The sequence below is a fragment of the Notolepis coatsorum genome (genome assembly GCF_963971535.1).
Source record: "Notolepis coatsorum genome assembly, chromosome: 19".
NCBI lineage: Eukaryota > Metazoa > Chordata > Actinopteri > Aulopiformes > Paralepididae > Notolepis > Notolepis coatsorum.
Window position 1 is genome coordinate 17,248,241 of NC_140183.1, and position 22,414 is coordinate 17,270,654.

The 22,414-nt window shown below is 45.3% G+C and overlaps 1 protein-coding gene across 1 annotated transcript; it reads right to left on the bottom strand.

The window, feature by feature from the left end:
- Positions 1-254: 254 nt before the first annotated feature.
- LOC311246397 (uncharacterized protein) lies at positions 255-21,274 on the bottom strand. The gene is made up of 8 exons (XM_084336555.1): positions 21,190-21,274; positions 15,954-16,699; positions 14,828-15,121; positions 10,111-10,255; positions 5,468-5,769; positions 4,632-4,781; positions 1,739-1,907; positions 255-1,064 (listed from the first exon to the last, which is right to left on the bottom strand). Exons 1-8 carry the CDS (start codon positions 21,248-21,250, stop codon positions 484-486), a joined length of 2,448 nt encoding a protein of 815 aa, XP_084192681.1. The 5' UTR covers positions 21,251-21,274; the 3' UTR covers positions 255-483.
- Between the last annotated feature and the right edge of the window lie 1,140 nt (positions 21,275-22,414).

Genomic DNA, 22,414 nt, shown 5'->3' on the forward strand with positions numbered 1-22,414 from the left:
AAACAACTATTTTTCGGTGCCAGCTGAGCACCGATTTATCACATTCTGAACCAATTAATCCCGGTCTGAACGCGCCGGCCGGTGCGAGATTACGTTCGGGAACCGGCTCCAGCACAGAGCCTGGCCGGTGTAAAAGGGATATGTGGGAACATATGGAGCGGACTCTCCCTCACTGTGGGAACATATGGAGCGGACTCTCCCTCACTGTGGGAACATATGGAGCGGACTCTCCTTCACTGTGGGAACATTATGGAGCGGACTCTCCTTCACTGTGGGAACATACTGAGTGGTCTCTCTGTCAACACTTCAGTGGGTCGATGCAAAGTCAGTTTCTGCTATTTTTCCACATATTAAAAATTTTTAAATAAAAACAATTATACCACATTTCAAGCAAAGTTCTGTAATAAACTTGATGGAGAAACTAAAAGAGTGGAATAAGCTGTGCAGCGATGCGACCGGTCAGCAGGCAATGAAACCCGCCTACTAGACCTCCAACATGTCCACCTCCTGAGGTTCCGAGGACAGTTTGTGTTTCTTCATGTGGTTTCGGAAGATCCTGGCGCCGCTGAGGTCCTTCATACACACTTGACAGAAGTAGGGTCTCCCCTCGGAGTGTACGCCCACGTGGTAGGTCAGCTCCAGCGCTCGGCTGAAGTTCCTGTCGCAGAGCGAGCACTGGTACCGGACCCCGGTGTGGATCAGCTGGTGGCTCTTCAGAGAGCTCTGCTGCTTGAAGGTCTTCGGGCAGTCGGGGCACTGGTAGGGTCTCTCGTCCGTGTGCAGCCGCTGGTGGCGTCGCAGGGCGCTGGAGAAGGTGAAGCTCTTGCCGCAGTCCTCGCAGGAGTAGGGTCTCTCCCCCGTGTGGATCCTCTGGTGCTCCGTCATGTGGACCTGCTGGGTGAAGCTCTTCCCGCAGGTGGGGCACTGGTAGGGTCTCTCTCCGGAGTGGATCCTCAGGTGTTTCTGCAGCGCCGAGGCCTTCTGGCAGTCCCTGCCACACACCGGGCAGCAGTACCTCGCTTTGCCCCCGCCGTCCAGGCACTCCGGCACACGGCCATTTTGGTCTGTCAGAAGGACGGCGAAGGACAGAATGTTTGTGACATTTCATAATGAAAACAGTAGTAAATACAACAGCTATTGTAGTTTATGATGTTTCTGTTATAAGCAAAAAAGCTAAAAGATCAAGTTCCATAATTTCTTGATTATAGGAAACATCCCATCCCAATTTTCGTATCGTCCAATTCTACCCTCCCCTGTTTCGAACGCTGTTAGGCCATGCCTCCCACTGGCCGGCTGCAATGTGGACGAAGTCATACATAGCACGTGTCCCCTCCGGTACTCGAGGAAGCAGCAGTCGTATCTTTTCACCTGCACAGCGCAATCTCTCAGCGTCGGGGGTCTGCGTTTGGAGGGCACGCCGCCCCCGTCGCTTCCCGATTCTGCTGCGCAGGCGCACCAACCGACCTGTAGGAGTCGCTGTCCACAACGTCCGATCCCCGCCCATCAGCTTCCCACCCCCTAATACTGCCAATTGTATTAGTATGCCAAGCTGATAGCAATGCGGAGAGCTGGGCTCGAACCCAGCGTCTCCTGCATTGGTGGTGAGCGCCTTGCCCACTGCACCACCTAGCCACCCTAGGAAACAGTAAAGTTTTTAACCTAAATCACATTGTCAAGCATTTTAAACAGTAATCTACCATAATTTACCAATCACTAGTGTCTTTCTACCATAACTTACCAACCACTAGTGGCTTCCAGTCTTCTTCCTCGCCGTCTGAGTTGATCAAACCTCCAACCCCTCCCTCCTCGTTCCCCTGTGCTTTCTCCTCCTTGCAGAGTCGTTCTGAGTGCGTAGAACCTGTCTGGAGGTTCTTGCCAAGTAAGGTGCTGGACTGGCCACCTGGAGCCTTGGGGGGAAAAAGTCAATTGTAGCATAATTATATATGAAAACGAACATAAAACATCCCTATACTAAGTCAACAAACTCTAGCGATTGTCTTTAACACTTTGGGTGCCAGCTATTAGCCGCAGCAGTCTGTAGCGAGGCCACCACTAGATAGATAGGTAACGGTCACCTTGTTTGTAGAGCTAAATCTATATTCTATATTATAGCCATGGATTCAATACTATAGTCATTTGACACTGGGTTTCTTCCGGTCAAGATGCAAAAAAGAAATAATTTTTCCATCCATATGTTCCCGTTTTATACCGTGGTGAATATGAGTGTTATTTCGGAATGATCCGGGCCAATTCCTGGTTATAGGCTGGTTATAAGCCGCAACGTGTATTATAGTAAATGCATTGGTGTTTTGTCCCTACAAACGCTACTTTAAAGAAATCAAATGCATATGATCGGTATTATGTTCCATCATGAATGCATGAAAGGTTGGGGAGGGGGGGGGTCTTTTTTCGATGCTTTGATCGTCACCAACGGAATACGTTATGGAGTAGCATTACACACATACGCTCGGATCGCAATGAAAACATTATTGGATCAACGCAAGATTGATACCATATAGCCCTTACCTTCACTAGGATGTACCCCGAAAGGAATATTCAAATTATCTGATCGCCATTCCAAGTATTGATGTCCATCGTTCCGCCAACATAATCCAACACAGAATCCACCACAGGAGTATTGTTTCTTCTCAATCCGAGCATTAGAACCGCTACACTTGTCCGACTAAGAATAGTCTGCCCGGACCTATATCATCGACGCACTGCCAAAGACTCAACGTTTCAAAGGATGTGCAATACCGGCCGCATACAACCAGGCGGCGGCATTGGACTTTTGCGATCTCAGACTCATTCCCTATGATAACAGCAGGCTCCCTGGATGGAATAGGGTATTCAAATCGAAAGAAATGAAAAACGATCCAGAAACGTGTTAACACGTGATTGGCACTCAACGGTCGGGCGTCAGAAACGTGTAAATCAGTGAATGGCACTGGAAGTGTTAAAGGTGCGATTCAACAGGAAAACAAAACTGAATTGTAGCATTTAATACATTATTTTAAAAATACACTGTGAACTGAACATGGTGCATAGCAGCGGCGGCTGCAGCTTATCCTGGGTTTTCCTTTTCATACAACCTCAACTTATTACTACATGATCTGTATGATGCGTGTTTGACCTTGTATTAAAAATATATGGTAGTATAGATATTACATTTGATGACAACAAGGGACAAGCTTAACACAAACACACAAGGATGGAAGGCAGTGGAGAAGAGATGGGATTGGTATTATTCTGAATTTATCTTTTAAGAAAATACCCTGTTAAGAAAAAAAAAATCTTTACGAGCTTCTTAACACTTTCAGTGCCCAGCAGGGGGCGCACATTTAGTGCTTGAATGCCCACCATCCACTTCAATGTTAGCATTAATATCGCCTAATCTATGTTTTAAATTATGGCTATGTGTCTAATCTGCCCGTCGCATTATCAATGACTCATTTCCAGTCAACATTGTCGAAGCGGATTGTTTTTTTATCGGTTCATTTCCGTTTTATAGCATTTTGAAAAGCCCTAGTTTTCACGGAAAAAATAAGAGATTCCATGATAATCGCCCTGTACTGTAATATTCTAGAACGTTGTCATTTTTCTGCCTATTTATGAATCGTTTTCAAATAAACGCTAGATTATTGATAGTATATGTGTACGTGTGCACGCTGGTGCCGCGCGCTGAAAATCGATTCTCTCAGTTCCTGATCGCTCTTACAGTCTTACACATATTACACGCTGTGCTGAGGGTCCAGAATGAAGCTGATCGGCTCCGGTTACATGCGTGAGAAGTAAAATGTGGATTCCGGATTTTTTTTTTCTCGTGCATTTTCATTGAGTCCAATCCAAAAGGGTGCATTACCATCTGGGAGACGATAGGGGGCGCTTTTTTCACATCTGAGCGCCTGGCGGGGCTGCTGTACCAACGGTAGACTCGGTTGATGAAATATGAATTCAGATCGCTAATAAAAAAAATAAAACGAGAATTCTCGTGATGGGCATTCAACCCGCGGGCTGATAACCCGAGATATCTCGTGATGGGCATTCAAAGTGTTAAAATTAGCGACTGAAACCGATTGATTTATTGTTCGAACCATTTATTCTATATATTTTTTTTTTTAAGGAACACGGCAACATTATGGGAAATGCGCTCACCGTCTTTTCCAGAGTCAGACAGACACCAATTTCCACTCTGTGCGTTCAGTAGAATACTATCTGGCTGCAAGCAAGCTAGCCTAGCTTAGCACAAATGAATGGAAGCGGATACGGACCACTAGCCTAGCTTAAAACTCTGGAGAGGTGTTTTTGGCCAACAGCTAGGCTGGTCTGTATCCGCTTCCATAAATTTGTGCTAAGCTAGGCTAGCTTGCAGGCGGATAGCTTTCTACTGAACACAGAGGAAATTGGTATCCATCTTCTTGTCTGTGGAGAAGAGGGTAAGCACATAATGTTGACGTGTTCCTTTAATGCCAGCATGTTATCATTGCTTATTGAAACCAAAGGCCACCATTAGCTTCAGGATACCTCTAGCTTGCAAATAAGTAACACCCATTACTTTCAATGAGTTGTTCCGCTTTAAAGCTGCAATGACTTGCACAATGAATCCCAGTTGCAAACACAAACCCACCTACCTCATCTTTCTTCTCCTGCTTGATGCTTGATTCGTCGGCTCCCGTCTCCTCCTCTTCTTCTTCTTCTTCCTCCTCCTCCTCCTCCTCCTCCTCCTCCTCCTCCTCCTCCTCCTCCTCCTCATCTTCAGCTTGACCGTTCAGCCAGAGTATCTGAAAAAGTGTCAAAGTTCAAGGCCGGTACCATCTTATTGGAACCAGCGACCTTTCCGGCCACAAGCCGGCTTCTCTAACCCTGTAGCCACTGCTGGTACCCGTCTCCAGCCACAAGCCGGCTTCTCTAACCCTGTAGCCACCGCTGGTACCGTTTCACAAGCCGGCTTCTCTAACCCTGTAGCCACCGCTGGTACCGTTTCACAAGCCGGCTTCTCTAACCCTGTAGCCACTGCTGGTACCGTTTCACAAGCCGGCTTCAAGACCGGTCCTCGACCCACCTCTACATCATAAACCATCTGGCTGTGGCCCGGTCCTCGACCCACCTCTACATCATAAACCATCTGGCTGTGGACCGGTCCTCGACTCACCTCTACATCATAAACCATCTGGCTGTGGCCCGGTCCTCGACCCACCTCTACATCATAAACCATCTGGCTGTGGACCGGTCCTCGACCCACCTCTACATCATAAACCATCTGGCTGTGGACCGGTCCTCGACTCACCTCTACATCATAAACCATCTGGCTGTGGCCCGGTCGTCGACCCACCTCTACATCATAAACCATCTGGCTGTGGCCCGGTCGTCGACCCACCTCTACATCATAAACCATCTGGCTGTGGACCGGTCCTCGACTCACCTCTACATCATAAACCATCTGGCTGTGGACCGGTCCTCGACTCACCTCGCCTGTGCCGTCCACGGGTTCCGGTATGACGCTGTCCTGCTCGTGTTTTTGCATGTGCTTCCTCAATAAGCTCGGGCGCAGGAAGCCCTTCGGGCAGAGGGGACAGGGGTGTGGTCTCTCCGCCAGGTGGGTCTTCACGTGGGCTCTCAGGTTGGAAGGTGTGGAGAAGCTCTTCTTGCAGACGGAGCAGGAGAAGGGTTTCTCTGCAGTGTGTGTTTTCTCGTGGTCTCCGAGTTTGGATGGCGACACGAAGGCCTTGCTGCAGACGGGACAGACGTGCTTCCTGTTCAGAGGCTTCCCTGAGAGAGCGGGAAAGAAGGTTTCCACTAAATATCAAGACTTACTTAGGTTTGACAAACTGCTGAAGCTAAGGACTCATACATTCTTGCTGAAACGTTTGAGATCAAAAGGGATTTATAAATGCACACTTTGTTTAACCTCTTAAGCCCGAGCCATATTTTCAGAAGATTTGCCTAAAAGTACATACCCAAGTAAATGGAAGATTGCTCCACTTCTACAAGGTCCGTTTGCATGTTCTTGGTATAGCTATGGACCTCAGGGAATGTATTCCCAGTGTCAGAAATATTGTGTCTGTTACTATGCTCGAGTAAATTGTAATGAACCAAAGGACAATATACATTATTATTTTTCCATCTTTGATGGTGAATAACTGAGCTAGCCTAGCTGTTGGCCAAAAACACCTCTCCCGGAGTTTTAAGCCAGGCTAGTGGTCCGTATCTGGTTCCATTCATTTGTGCTAAGCTAGGCTAGCTTGCAGCCGGATAGGTTTCTACTGAACGCACAGAAAATAATTTGGAATCCATCCTCTTGTCTGACTCTGGAGAAGACTGTAAGCCCATTTCCAATAATGTTGGGAAATGTTGTGTACCTTTAACTTTGAACCACCTAGGATGTGGTGTTGAATCTCCTTGAGATTCCAAGGTTTTAGTAGGGGCCTATGAAATCCGTTTAATCTTTTCCTGTTTTCGGATTTGAATTTTCCTGTTTTCGGATTTCTCGGTTTAGAATTTTCCCATTTTCGTATTTCTGTTTTATTTATTTTTTTGGATTTAAAGGCCCACTTGCAGGTTAAACCCTACTCTTCAATTATGGGTAGTTTACATCATTGGTATCTAATTTCATTATTTATTTTTTTCCATTTGACGCCGGAAATTCCACTCAGAAAGGGTTCAAAAGGTCCATGCACGAATAACATGTATGGAGCCAATCAAAAAGCTTAGCAGACGCCATCAGTGCCGTGACGTCACTGCGGTTAACTTTCCCCTACTTCTGAACCACTACAATGGAGTTTGACAAGTGCAGAAAGCTATTTCCTTGATCCAAATGGACGCCTTACAAGACGCAAATGGGTTTAATCGTCAGAGAGACTTTGATGGACCAGCTACAACTGCATTTTTGGTTGAAACAAGGTAGTTATAAGGTTTTTAATGTCGTAGTTTAAGTACTACATTTACCACTAGGCAGCCTGTTCAGTACGTAGCCGCTATTGGTCTGTTAGGCTGTCGCCTTATGCCCGTCCGGGTCATAGTACCAAGCTGGCTATATGGCTCTGGCTAACGTTAACGTTACCCCGCTAACGTTAGCATTATGTCTGTCGTGAACCATTTTAAATCGGGGCATAAAAAAGAGTTTGGGGAACGAGTAAAATGTGCAGGTCCTCTTCTCAGACCTGTGGGGCAAAGCACTGCACACATCATGCCGGCTAGCAAGCTACACGTCACGGTAGGGGTGGACGGTATGGTCTAAAATTTATATCACGGTATAATTTGAAGCATAGACGGTAACGGTATATATCACGGTATCAGTGTTTCTGTTAGAATAATTTTTTTTGCCTGATAGGCAGGCTATATAAAGAATGACATCCTCAAGGCATGTAGATTTATAATATTTTAACTTAAAACTAGGCTACTTTTGCGTATAAAGTCATTATATTCCAAATAAAATAAGTCCCGAGTCGAGACTCCTGCTCCCATTGCAAACAGCGGGGCTGGATTTTGCTAGAAGCATATGTAGCTGCAGAGCCGCAGAGCGAATTGAATTGAATAAGAATTGAGACAAAGGTGCCACTCATCCTCAGCTTTAAGAATTGACAATTGTGTCAACAAATTGACACATGTGTCAACAAATTGACACATGTGTCAACAAATTGACACACAAAATGCTTAGAGACGATGGGGGTCAGAACGGCGCAAGGGTGGGGGGGCGCTGTTTGACGGGCCTGTGACCAGACCTGAAAGAGCCACTGGCTCTGCGACTCTGCAGCTGCATGCTATTCGCAAATCCACTGCTGCACGCCTTCCTCCCGGCTCCCGCTGCTGCCGTCGTTATCATAACACTACACACATATCGTAATGTTTACAGCAAACTGTAGTTGATCACCAGGTATGTTTTATTAACGTAGAATAATTCATATAAGAAAAACGATAGGGAAATATCTTACCTTTCTCCACTGGTTAAAAATGCCAGGAACTGAAATTGAAACTTGCTGTGCGCCGCGGTGATATGTGTTTATTATGAAATGACAATTGCGTGTTGACACGCCCACTGCGCGAAGCCTCCTAAATAACTTTTTCCAGTTTGCACATATCTATTATCTATGACTGATTCTATCTATTTTTAGGGGCAAATGCGATTGAAATAGTCGCGCTGTGGTTACATGACGTCATTGCTATTTTAGAGCTGCTCTACCGGTTAAACGGTATAGTCAAAATCCATACCGTAGAGCAAATTAATACCGTTTATACCGTATACCGTTTATACCGTCCACCCCTACGTCACGGCATGTTGATACGATAGTAGCCCATTTCATGACTGATGCACTCGGTCACGAAAGGGGCTACCACGATAGCTAACTAACGTTAACGTTACAAGCTCAAACACCTTATAACTACTAACTTACTACTGTCGTGTCCATAAGTTCCCTGGCAGAATACTTTGTTTGTGAGGACAAAGGTATACAAAGAGGAGAGAACCATTTTAAATCGGGGCATGTTAGGAGTTTCGGGAATGCTAGCTAGCTAACTTAGCTACTAACGTTATATACACAATATGTACAACGACACAATGATTTACATGAGTATTTACAAATATGGTAACGTGGTTGTTGCTTTTACAAATAGTGGTTAGCTTTAGAGATAAATGGCTATGATCACGGTGCACTAGTGTTAGGTGAAACAGATACTAGCTCCTCGGCTAGTAGTAACAAGAAGGCTTTGCTTCCTCCCACTACCTGCCTGTGATTCTCAGAGCCCCTGCTGCCCTGTACCTGCTGTGACGTCATCATTAAGATGACACGCGCACGTTATGAACCATGGATTAAAATATCCATGTGCGTGGTGGTTGTGGTTGGGCTGACAAAATGTTTGATAAAAACGCTAAAACTGGGTCAATTTAGATATTTTTTCCCCCTCTTCATGAAAGTCACCGTTGGCCTAGTCACATTGTTTATTGAACAAAAATACAACATGCAAGTGGGCCTTTAAGTTTAACCAAAAAAACGAATTAACTAACTTTAATAACAGTACATCTGCACAGTGCATTTCAATGTTCAGTGCCAGTTATGATTTATCTTTTTTTCAGTTCAGTTCAATGCATAAATAATAATTAAATAATACAAAATAATTATTTGTTTAAAAGAAATCAGACAAAAACAGTAAAATGTAATTTCTCAAAGATGTCCTTTAAAGGTTCATGCTTCTCCCCATCTCTGGCTGATATCACCATTGTGATACATGATGGCATTGGTTAGGCGCTTTGCATTTTCCTCAGTGAGGGATTCTCTTTTGTCGGTCAGAAGCGTTTTGTACTTGCTGAAGCTTCTCTCTGTATAATAATTTTTTAGGTTTAAATATCAACATTATATGGCCATCCTCAGTAAGTACTATCAAACTCCTCTGACCTCATCTGGTCTTTCCAAAGACCAGAGATGAGACGAGCGCTTTTCTTTTTGGCAAAGCTTAGCTTTATACTGTATACTAATAGTACATGCATGAGCCTGGTCTCTTTTGAAAGGTAATATTCTGAAGTTACTACAGGATAATCACTTTTAGTGTTAATGAAATAAGAGTAACAGAGGTTTGAACTTGAGTTTAACTTGTGTACTCACATTTCTCTTTAGTGGTTTCCAGATTCCCGTTGTTAAGTTCTGGCATAGAGGTATGAGCTGGAAAACACTGCGGTTCCATAGCCTGAAGTCTTATGTAGTACAGATCCAAGTTTTATAAAGATCCATTAAAAATTGAGTGCTTGAGAAAGGTTTTAGTAAACCATATACCAACAAAAAATCCAAAATCCTCCATGGCTATCCGCGTTCTGAAGATTCACTCACAACAAATTTTCGCTCATCAACTTTCACCTACTTCCTCTATTCCCCCCCCCCCTCCCCATGGCCTGACCCCACCTGTTAAGAGGTTAATATCTCAATTCCGTGAAATCCTCTGTGATTCCGCGATCGCGGATTCCATAGGGCCCTAGTTTTAGCCGAGTAAAGTGACTATTTATCTAAATGTTATGTATAGTATATTTCTTTTATATTATATTTTTTACAGATTCAGTTATATACAGTATAACATTTAGCTATCCATGTTCACATTCATACAGCTTCACAAAGTAACACTTACTGCGTCGAAAGGTTTTGAGGAATGTCTCCTTTCCTTCATCATAGTCTTCTCCCACGTTATCCGTTAAATCCTGGACCCCCTCTGGACGCAGGGACTGGCCAGACGTTAGCCGGGTGGTGTCGGAGATGGAGACGTCCTCAGGTTCCTAGAGAGGGAGAGAAGATGACTAATGCTAAGTTTCTAGAGAGGGAGAGAAGATAATAAATGCTAAGTTTCTAGAGAGGGAGAGAAGATGATAAATGCTAAGTTTCTAGAGAGGGAGAGAAGATGACTAATGCTAAGTTTCTAGAGAGGGAGAGAAGATGACTAATGCTAAGTTTCTAGAGAGGGAGAGAAGATAATAAATGCTAAGTTTCTAGAGAGGGAGAGAAGATGATAAATGCTAAGTTTCTAGAGAGGGAGAGAAGATGACTAATGGCAAGTTTCTAGAGAGGGAGAGAAGATGACTAATGCTAAGTTTCTAGAGAGGGAGAGAAGATGACTAATGCTAAGTTTCTAGAGAGGGAGAGAAGATGACTAATGCTAAGTTTCTAGAGAGGGAGAGAAGATGACTAATGCTAAGTTTCTAGAGAGGGAGAGAAGATGACTAATGCTAAGTTTCTAGAGAGGGAGAGAAGATGACTAATGCTACGTTTCTAGAGAGGGAGATAAGATGACTAATGCTAAGTTTCTAGAGAGGGAGAGAAGATGACTAATGCTAAGTTTCTAGAGAGGGAGATAAGATGACTAATGCTACGTTTCTAGAGAGGGAGAGAAGATGACTAATGCTAAGTTTCTAGAGAGGGAGAGAAGATGACTAATGCTAAGTTTCTAGAGAGGGAGAGAGGCAAGTTTCTAGAGAGGGAGAGAAGATGACTAATGCTAAGTTTCTAGAGAGGGAGAGATGACTAATGCTAAGTTTCTAGAGAGGCAGAGAAGATGACTAATGCTAAGTTTCTAGAGAGGCAGAGAAGATGACTAATGCTAAGTTTCTAGAGAGGGAGAGATGACTAATGCTAAGTTTCTAGAGAGGGAGAGATGACTAATGCTAAGTTTCTAGAGAGGGAGAGAAGATGATAAATGCTAAGTTTCTAGAGAGGGGGAGAAGATGATAAATGCTAAGTTTCTAGAGAGGGGGAGAAGATGACTAATGCTAAGTTTCTAGAGAGGGAGAGAAGATGATAAATGCTAAGTTTCTAGAGAGGGGGAGAAGATGATAAATGCTAAGTTTCTAGAGAGGGGGAGAAGATGACTAATGCTAAGTTTCTAGAGAGGGAGAGAAGATGATCGCGAATTGCCCCTTTAATTGGCCGTTGCGATTGGTAAATATTATCTGGGGGCGGGCTTGCGAGTAGTGCTTTCAAGCCTTGCATTCGCATTTCACTCCTAAATTATCCAAGGCGTGTGATGACGCGATGACGTCACTCCAGGGCTGTACGCTAAGCTTTTTCACTAGGGGCACACTAATTTAGGGGCAAAAAATATGTTTTAGGGGCAAATTTTTTAATAACAATTTTACCATTATAGTGCAAAAAAATATGTTCCTCCTGCCTCTTACTGTGGTCCTTTTATTTAACATTTAAGTGCTTTTGTTGTCAGGTTTGTATATATTTTTTTTTTTTTTTTAGCGTTTATCGCTTTTCTGGTCAAGCATGACCGACAGATACAGGGTGAAACGGGATATAGAGCAGGGGAAGACATTCTGGCAAATGACGGCGGGTCCGGGAATCGAACTCGGAGTCCACCAGATCCGTAACGCAGCACGGTTTTCCCCGACGCAGAAATAGCGCCGAGATATGTGGTGAGCTACTGGAGCTCCCCCAGGTTTGTATCTTTTATAATGAACCAACTAGGGCTGGGCGATATGGCCTAAATATGATATCACGATATTTTCTGACCTTTCGGCGATACACGATACACATCACAATGTTTTTCTTTTTTACCCCAAACAATTCATTATGAGGCTTACCAAGACAGTATTTGAGTTTGCAAGCTAACATTAAAGACAAAATAAAATACCCATGCATTTAGCATTTTTATATTATATATTAGATTTAGATTATTGGATTATTAGATTATATATTGCATATATTTAGCAATGAGATATTATATGATTTAGATATGAAATATGATGAATTGAAAATGGGGGACCCTGATGTAAACAAGACAAAAGTCTTTCTCTGGTCTGCATCCCCTTAACAATTGTATGTATTGAGCTATACTGTACCCATTCTGCAATATGTTAATAAAGTTTTAAATCAATCAATCAATCAATCAATAGCATTTTAATGAAACTACTGTATATTTGTATGTCTCTAAATGTTTTGATGAATTGAAAATGGAGGACCCTTATGTAAAAAAGCCGAAAGTCTTTTTCTAGTCTTCATCCTCCTGTACTGTATTGTACCCATTATGCAATCTGTTAATAAAGTTCTCATTCATTCATTCTGACGGAAAACAGAATAATTTTGATTGACAGTCGAGTCTGCCAATTACGTCACACCGCTTGCACCCGCCCTGCTGTTCTTAGCACCAATCGGCAAGCGCTATTAGTTTTTGACTTCCTGAATGTCCTGTGTGCTGACAACAACAAAGCTACTAACATTAGCTCCCCGCGGCCGACGAGTAGGAGACCAGTGCTCCGCAGGATGACTAAATGAGGCATAATGATTTTACCTCAACGAATGTTATAATAAAAGCCTTTCCATACATCTGTCTGATTGAAAACTTTATTAACAGACCGCGGAATGGGCATATCTCAGCACGGGCTGAGAAATGAACGAGTAACGTGTGGACCAGATTGACGCGACACAAGGTTTACACAACAGCCCCCACCCCTTGTTTTATTGTATTTGTACCTGTACTACCTGCTGTCAGCTGTTTATCTCTCTCTGTGAGCTTGATTAGCTCACGTTAGCTAGCGTTAGTTCCGCGGCTAACCCTGAACTAAATCAATGACTAGGTTCTAAAGCATTTCGAGTAGTTTTCACTGCACATAGAAGCAGCCAAACAGCGGGAGAATTTCGGGAGCATATGACCAAAACCCAGTTAGGAACCATCGATTCCCATCCCTACTACTAACTTTACTTTTCTTCATAGCTAAATCAGACAGTCAGCCAGTCTATCAGAGTGAGTGCTCAGTTGATTTACCCCGCTGATCATACCTGAGTGCTCAGCGTCATCACACGCCTTGGATCATTTAGGAGTGAAATGCGAATGCAAGGCTTGAAATCACTACTCGCAAGCCCGCCCCCAAATATTATTTACCAATCGCAACGGCCAATTAAAGGGGCAATTTGCGATAATCTCGTCGCAGTGTACAGCCCTGCACTCACGCGAGCTGAGCATGATCAGCGGGAACAATCGACTGAGCACTCACTCCGATAGACTCGCTGACTGTCTGATTTAGCTATGAATAAAAGTAAAGTTAGTATTGCTTCATATTTTCGACGCATTCGACCTCCTATAGTGAGCCGAACTGAACTCAGACACACGGAGAGAGCTGCGGCGTCTGCTGCTCCTCCTCCTCCAGCCCTCCCGCACCCGTGGCTGTTGTAAACACTAGTCTCTAGTGGGACACTGGGACCTCGGTGAGCCTGCCAGCCGGCTAGCTACTAATATCAACAAATGCTCCAGCAAGTCTAGTAGTGCATGATAGCTCGTGTTAGCTCACTGTTCAAAACGAAACGTCCCATTAAACTAAATAGTTCACTGAGGAGTTGTCTTATATAGCAGTAGCTACAGATAGCTCCTGATATCAATGTCTTATGAGTCGATGCGTATTCGAGCTGAGGGCACGCTGAATATAGTCAATAGCTGCAGCGCCGGAGAATCCTGGCTGTAGCTGGAGGCTACAGTATAGGTTCCAGCTGCAGCTCCGGAGAATCCTGGCCGTAGCTGGAGGCTACTCGAGTACACACAGACAGTGGAGCTGGTTGCATATAGCGAGCATTTTGACTTGTTGCGTGGTGGCGATGTCTCGCAGATAATACAACTACAAGTATGATTATATAATATATATATTTTATTAAAAAAATAAATTATATAAAATTCTTTTTTTTCTTAAATCAAAAACAATCGATATAAATAATGGTAAAATTGTTATTTAAAAATTTGCCCCCAAAATTTTTTTTTTGCCCCTAAATTTCTCATTTAGGGGCAAGTGTGCCCCTAGTGAAAAAGCTTAGCGTACAGCCCTGCTCCAAGGTCATTCCTATCGCCGGCCCTAACTGCCTCCCTGACGGCGTGGATTCTACTCTCTTCAACAGACTTGGCTCCCTACGCAACTACAATGGATCAACTAGTAAGCTGGTCATTTGGAGCAATTGATCGAATTTTCTCTTCAAGGAAGCAAAACGCAGCTGATCCGCTGTGTCCAATCGGGACATATCAAGCGGGCTTTGCGATTGACAGTTGGAATAAATGGCGATCAATATGCCTGTTTTCTCTTGAAATTGAGGATGTTGAAGATGTGTACATCATCACAATCCTGCTGATCGGCTTGGGAGCGATCGCAATCTGGATTTGTACAAGAATAATCGGGAAAAGAACTTGTTAAACTTGTTAAAACCCACATGGAACTTGTTAAAACACTTGCTGTCCATTCATCTGACGAACAATTGAGAGGTCAAGTCCTGCTGGGGGTCGCGCAGGACATTAAGAGCGCGACGGATCGAATTTGAGTCAAGAACGGTGCTTTTAGGGGTCATTGTCTTCTACTGCACCCCCCCACTGTCACCTTCACGTCTCCAGCGGACGGCAGTGAAGCGTCGAATCCCTCTCCGCCGTGGATCTCCAGGTGCTTTCTGAAAACCCTCCTGACGGAGAAGCGTTTCTTGCAGACGCCGCACTGGTATGGTCTCTCCCCGGTGTGGGACCTCGTGTGCTCCTGCAGACGGGACGCCCTGGTGAAGCCGCGGCCGCAGATGTCGCAGACGTACTGCGCGGCACTCTGGTGGAGCCGCTCGTGCTGCAGCAGCTTCTCCGGCGAGGAGAAGTCCTTCTCACACAGGAAGCAGCGGAGGGGCGTTTCCTCCAAGAGATTCAGACGGGGGAGAAGATTGACTGTCATTCATTTTGGCAACTGATGAGCAACTAACTTATAGCAAATCACATTTATAACAGGAACAGTAAGTTGCTGAACGTACATAAACAATAATGACAGTTAAGAATTGTCAATGAACTGTTCTGTACTGTGGAAGACAGTGTCTGAAATATATCATTTACATTTAGTCATTAGCTGACACTTTTATCCAAAGCAACTTACAAGTTCTGTACGACAAGTCATCAGGAAGGGCACTACTCTATCAGCTGAGTAACAATATTAATCAAAGTGTTGAGTGCTACAGTGTAGGTTAGTATATTAGGATTAGAAGTGCATGACAGTAAGGTTAGATTATTATTATTTTTTTTTTTCATTTCAGATAATGGTCGAAGAAGTGCGTCTTTAGTCGACGGCGAAAGATTGGACGGGTTTCGGCTGTCCCAACTGTGGCGGGCAGTTCGTTCCACTATTGTGGGGCAAGGACTGAGAAAAGGCGGCTTCTCCTTGATCAATATGCTACATGACATTTTCAACACATTACAATTTAGTTCATCCTTTAAGACACAAGATTGCACATGCAATATGGTGCACTTGGTTTAAGGTAAAACACAAAATAGTCCAAGACTTGTTTCCACTGTGGTCATCTCTACACAGTCCAAAATCCCCCAAATGCTGATGCTTTTCTAGTGTCACATTGACATGTTCCATGATTGTAAGAGAGCAATTATTCTTAACTTAACTTTTGAGAAAAAACCCTGTTAAGTAAAGGTTGGTTTTTAGGAGCTTCTTATAATGAGCGACTGAACCTGATGGGGCTCACCTTGTCCCGGAGGCCTGCGGTTGGTCCGCGGCTCCCCTCATCACAGAGGCCTGCGGTTGTCCCGCGGCTCACCTCGTCACAGAGGCCCGTGGGCTCGGCGGCGTCCCTCTCGTGGTTCTTCAGGTGCTTCCTCAGCAGGCCGGGCCGGTTGAAGCCCTTCCAGCACAGCGGGCAGGGGTGCAGCCTCTGTCCCGTGTGCAGTCGCATGTGGTCCCTGAACGACGCCTGCGTGGTGAACACCTTGGCGCAGGACGGACAGCGGTGGAGGTTCCGAGCCGCGTGCGTCTTCTGGTGGTCCTTCAGGCCCGACGCCGAGGCGAAGCGCTTCGGACACAGGGCACAGGGGTACGGCCGCTCGCCCGTGTGCGTCCGCTCGTGCTGCGTCAGGTACCGCCGCTGGACGAAGCCCCGGCCGCACACGGGGCAGCGGTGGGGTCTCTCCGCCGCGTGTCTCAGCTGGTGCCTCTTCAGGCATCCCAGCTGGGCATAGCTCGCTCCGCACACCGGGCAGGCGTGGGGTCTCTCCCCCGTGTGAACCCGCTGGTGGACGACGACGTTCACCTTCCGCGTGAAGCGCTTGCCGCAGATGGAGCAGGCGTGGGGTTTCTCTGCGGAGTGAGTCTTCATGTGGCGCGTCAGCCGGTGCGCTTCGTAGAACTCCTCCCCACAGAGCAGACAGCGGTGGAAGCCCTGCGCCGCGGTGTCTCCTCCAGGCTGGGCGTTAGGTCCTTCCCCGGGGTCCTCTCCTGTAGTGAAACATGTATACTGGTTACACTTGGTTAAAATTTTTCAATCAATCAATCACCGCGCAGGTGATTGATTGAAAAATGTATCAACAGATTGCAGAATGGATACAATACAGTACAGCTCAATACACACAATTATTAAGGGGATGCAGACCAGAGAAAGACTTACGTCTTGTTTACACCAGGGTCCCCCATTTTCAATTCATTATGAATTGTAAGTAAAGGTGCAATTAGCACCGTGCAATCCATTCTTTGTGGATCCCGCCCCTAGTGTGTAGTCACTCAGCCTAAAAAACATTTGCGACAATGTTTAATCTTTGTATTGATTGATTGATTAAGTTCTGGAGCATGTACAGAAATTGAGACCACAAGCGTTTCAACACACCAGTCACTTTCGCTGTTTTAGCCTCAGATACTGTGGTGCGACCAGCTTGGTCAGTCTTCTACTACAGCCTCAGATACTGTGGTGCGACCAGCTTGGTTAGCTTTCTGCTACAGCCTCAAATACTGTGGTGCGACCAGCTTGGTCAGTCTTCTGCTACAGCCTCAAATACTGTGGTGCGACCAGATTGGTCAGCTTTCTGCTACAGCCTCAGATACTGTGGTGCGACCAGCTTGGTCAGTCTTCTGCTACAGCCTCAAATACTGTGGTGCGACCAGCTTGGTCAGTCTTCTGCTACAGCCTCAAATACTGTGGTGCGACCAGATTGGTCAGTCTTCTGCTACAGCCTCAAATACTGTGGTGCGACCAGATTGGTCAGCTTTCTGCTACAGCCTCAAATACTGTGGTGCGACCAGCTTGGTCAGTCTTCTGCTACAGCCTCAAATACTGTGGTGCGACCAGCTTGGTCAGTCTTCTGCGACAGCCTCAAATACTGTGGTGCGACCAGATTGGTCAGCTTTCTGCTACAGCCTCAAATACTGTGGTGCTACCAGCTTGGTCAGCTTTAGCCTCAAATGGTCTGGCGGGACCAGCTTGTTCAGCCATCTCACGATAACAGATGTATGACCAGATTGAGATGTGACCGTTTCTTCACGCACAGAATCTTTTGCAATAATGGAAAACAAATACGCAGTCACCTTGACCACCAAGAATTTGCTCTGCAAAAAGTCTGCATGCTAAAAAGAAAGCACACAAGACGCGACAAGCGAAGGCATTCATGGGAAATTGATTGAAAACACCACAGCAGCCAGCAGGCGCCACAGCTAGGGCTGAATCACCAGACGTCAACACCACAGCAGCCAGCAGGCGCCACAGCTAGGGCTGAGTCACCAGACGTCAACACCACAGCAGCCAGCAGGCGTCACAGCTAGGGCTGAGTCACCAGACGTCAACACCACAGCAGCCAGCAGGCGCCACAGCTAGGGCTGAGTCACCAGACGTTTTTTTATCCACTTTTTCTCCTTATTTTTCCATTTCTCTCCCATCCCAATTTCACCTCGCCAATTCTCCCTTCAATTCTCCCCTCCCCTGTCTCGAACGTTGCTAGACTATGCCTCCCACTGGTCGGCTGCAGTGAGAACCAAGCCTTGCATCACGTGTCCCCTCCGGTACACGAGGAGGCAGTTGTCGCATCTTTTCACCTGAACAGCGCAATCTCTCAGTGGCGAGGAGTAACATGTGGGAGGCTCACGCTGCCCCCGATACTTCCCGATTCTGCTGTACAGGCGCACCAACCGACCTGTAGGAGTCGCTGTCCACAACGTCCAATCCCCACCCACCAGCTTTCCCACCCCTAACACTGCCAATTGTGTTAGTATGAACGACCAGCCAAGCTGGTAGCAATGCCGAGAGCTGGGCTCGAACCCAGCATCTCCTGCGTTAGTGGCGAGCGCCTTGCCCACTGCGCCACTTAGCCGCCCCAGATAAGTCACTGTATTGATATAATATCGGTGAAATATTGCTGTAGAATTATTTCCCCCACCCCTAGCCACAACCTTATAGGAAGAGGGTTACAACTCCTACACCCAATATGGATGTAAAGTGAAAGTCTGACCTTTAACCCCATAGTCATTGTGCCGTTTCAAACCCAACGTGCTGCAGAGTCAAGACAACAACACCTTTAACACTTTGAGTGCCAGCAACGCGTTGTCGTTAGTTCATGCCGCCAGTTGAGTGCCACCAACGCTATATAGTGTTTGTTTGCCGTATTTATTTTTTATTGGCGATTTGAATTCATATTTCATCAATCGAGCCTCAGGTTAGTGTTGCAGACTCTCTGAGCTCAATTGGGAAGATACCGCCCCCTATCGTCTCTCCCTGTGTAACTGCACCCCATTACTTAGACTGATGGGGGGGGGGGGCCAGTTTCCTCATTTTACTTTTCTGTCAAGCCAACTGAAGAATCCATTGTGATCGGCGGCCCGGACAACGCGTGGATTATGTATTTACAGTACCCAACGCTGAATCAATAAACACGATCGATATTTGGAATGGCGATCAGGAATTGGAATAATCTTTTTTTTTGTTTTTTTGATCCACTTTTTCTCCCATTTTCTATATTTTCTCCCATCCCAATTTCGTATCATCCAATTCAACCCTCCCCTGTCACGAACGCTGTTTCTTGCCTCCCACAAGCCGGCTGCAATGTGGACTAAGTCATACATAGCACAAGTCCCCTCCGGTACTTGAGGTAACAGCAGTCGCATCTTTTCACCTGCGCAGCTCGATCTCTCAGTGTCGAGGAGTAACGCGTGGGAGGCTCACGCTGCCCCCGACACTTCCTGATTCTACTGCGCAGGCGCACCAACCGACTTGTAGGAGTCGCTTGTTCACAACGTTCGATCCCCACCCTTCAGTTTTCCCTCCCCGTAATACGGCCAATGTGTATTACTGCGGACGACCAGCTAAACTGAAAACAATGTGGAGAGCTGGATTCGAACACGCGAATCCTAGCGTCTCCACACTGGTGGCGAGTGCCTTGTCCACTACACCACCTAGCCGCCCGAATTGGAATAATCTTTTTGGATAACATCTGATCTGAGGTGTGTGTGTGTGTGTGGCTGTGATCGCTGATCAGGAAATGAAAGAATCGATATTTCAGCCCGCTTCTATAGCGTGCATAAGTACACATATACTATCGATAATCTAGCGTTTATTTGAAAACGATTCATAAATAGGCAGAAAAATGACAACGTTTGTGTATGCCAGAATATTCCAGTAAATGCCGATTATCACGGAATCTTTATATATTCCTTGAAAACTAGGGCTTTTCAAAATGCTATAAAATGGAAATGAAGCGATTAAAAAACAATCCGTTTCGACAATGTTGACTGCAAACAAGTCATTGATAAGCGACGGGCAGATTAGACACATAGCCATAATTTAAGACAGAGATTATGCGTTCACAACGCTATCATTGAAGTGGGTGGTGGCATTCAACCACGTTTTACCATGTTAACCAGTGGCACTGGAAGTAAAGGAGGCAGAGGACATTCTCACCTTTAAACGGATGCAGTGGAACGTTCTCACCTTTAAAAGGATGCAGTGGAACGTTCTCACCTTTAAACGGATGCAGTGGAACGTTCTCACCTTTAAAAGGATGCAGTGGAACGTTCTCAACTTTAAAAGGATGCAGTGGAACGTTCTCACCTTTAAACGGGTGCAGTGGAACGTTCTCACCTTTAAAAGGATGCAGTGGAACGTTCTCACCTTTAAAAGGATGCAGTGGAACGTTCTCACCTTTAAAAGGATGCAGTGGAACGTTCTCACCTTTAAACGGGTGCAGTGGAACGTTCTCACCTTTAAACGGGTGCAGTGGAACGTTCTCACCTTTAAAAGGATGCAGTGGGTCGTTCTCACCTTTAAAAGGATGCAGTGGGTCGTTCTCACCTTTAAAAGGATGCAGTGGAACGCTCTCACCTTTAAACGGGTGCAGTGGAAAGTTCTCACCTTTAAAAGGATGCAGTGGAAAGTTCTCACCTTTAAAAGGATGCAGTGGGTCGTTCTCACCTTTAAAAGGATGCAGTGGGTCGTTCTCACCTTTAAAAGGATGCAGTGGAACGCTCTCACCTTTAAAAGGATGCAGTGGAACGCTCTCACCTTTAAAAGGATGCAGTGGAACGTTCTCACCTTTAAAAGGATGCAGTGGAACGTTCTCACCTTTAAAAGGATGCAGTGGGACGTTCTCACCTTTAAAAGGATGCAGTGGAATGTTCTCACCTTTAAAAGGATGCAGTGGGTCGTTCTCACCTTTAAAAGGATGCAGTGGGTCGTTCTCACCTTTAAAAGGATACAGTGGAACGTTCTCACCTTTAAAAGGATGCAGTGGGACGTTCTCACCTTTAAAAGGATGCAGTGGAATGTTCTCACCTTTAAAAGGATGCAGTGGGTCGTTCTCACCTTTAAAAGGATGCAGTGGGTCGTTCTCACCTTTAAAAGGATACAGTGGAACGTTCTCACCTTTAAAAGGATGCAGTGGAACGTTCTCCTTTAAAAGGATGCAGTGGGACGTTCTCACCTTTAAAAGGATGCAGTGGAACGTTCTCACCTTTAAACGGATGCAGTGGAATGTTCTCTCGTCTCTTCCCAGCCGCTTCCTCCTCCTCCATCTCTTCAGCTTGGGCTGGATATCCAGTTTGACCACCAAGGTTAAGACCAGGACCTCTAGTCTGGAGGGATATGTAGTTGGAGAGGTCACCAGGCTTCTGAAATAAAGCAGAGCAGAGAGAGCATCACCCAACAGTCCAGCGGACCTCTCATCCCAATCATGGACTGTTTGACCTCATCCTCTCTGGGAGACGCTACAGGAACCTCCGCTCCAAGTCAAGCAGGCTCAGCTGTGAACTCTGTGCCAAGTTGACAGCCCCCCCCCCCCCCCGCCACCATATAAACTCTGACTCCCTTGCCTATATCCTAGGCTCTGTTATTGTACAAACTTTGAACTCTATTGCATGTACTGAATTTCTACCTACCTACTGCTTTACACTGCAATCATAATAATCACAACTACCTACCTCCATACTATAGTCTATCCATATACTGTAACTCTGTATGATAGCATGTACAATAATGCTGTATACCATATATATTTATTCTCACTATACATATATATATATATATATATATATATATATATATATATATATATATATATATATATATTCACACACACACATCTCCACATCCGTTTGTACATACTTGCATATAATCCTGTTTACACATCTGTAGATTGTGTATCTGTACATATCCCTTACTAGTTACGCTGCTGGCCAGTATTACTTACTACCATAGTGTCTTTATATCATGTACATATGTTTAAGTTTATGTATAAATGTTGTTATTAGCTGTTTTAAGAGTACATCCATCCATGTTTTTTCTGCGTTTGTAGGTTGAACGTGTTTCACTCCATTCTGATTGACAAGCTAAAAGCAATTGGTTTTGATAGTTTATCAGTGAGCTGGATGCAATCCTACCTTGAGGGGAGAGAACAGATGGTGGAGGTAAACGGTACTCTATCCCCCCCCCTCACAGTGAGCTGTGGTGTTCCACAAGGAAGCATACTAGGACCGCTACTGTTCCTAGTTTTTTATGCAAATTACATGTCGTCAGCTTGTGACTGCAACTTGTTCTTGTTCGCGGACGACTCAGCCCTGCTGGTCTCTGACAAGAACAAGTTACAGGTTGAAAAAACCCTCAGCTCAGAACTCTGCAGAATCTGCACCTGGCTCGCTGATAACAAACTATCATTACACCTGGGTAAAACAGAGTCCATT

Excerpts from the sequence above, each read along its gene's own strand:
- LOC311246397 (XM_084336555.1), bottom strand. The coding sequence starts at position 21,250 with ATGGAGGAGGAGGAAGCGGCTGGGAAGAGACGAGAGAACATTCCACTG. Across the intron at positions 4,782-5,467 it reads CCGTGGACGGCACAGGCGAG|ATACTCTGGCTGAACGGTCA; the intron begins GTGAGTCGAGGA and ends ACACTTTTTCAG. Across the intron at positions 1,908-4,631 it reads AGCAGGAGAAGAAAGATGAG|GCTCCAGGTGGCCAGTCCAG; the intron begins GTAGGTGGGTTT and ends TTTCCCCCCAAG.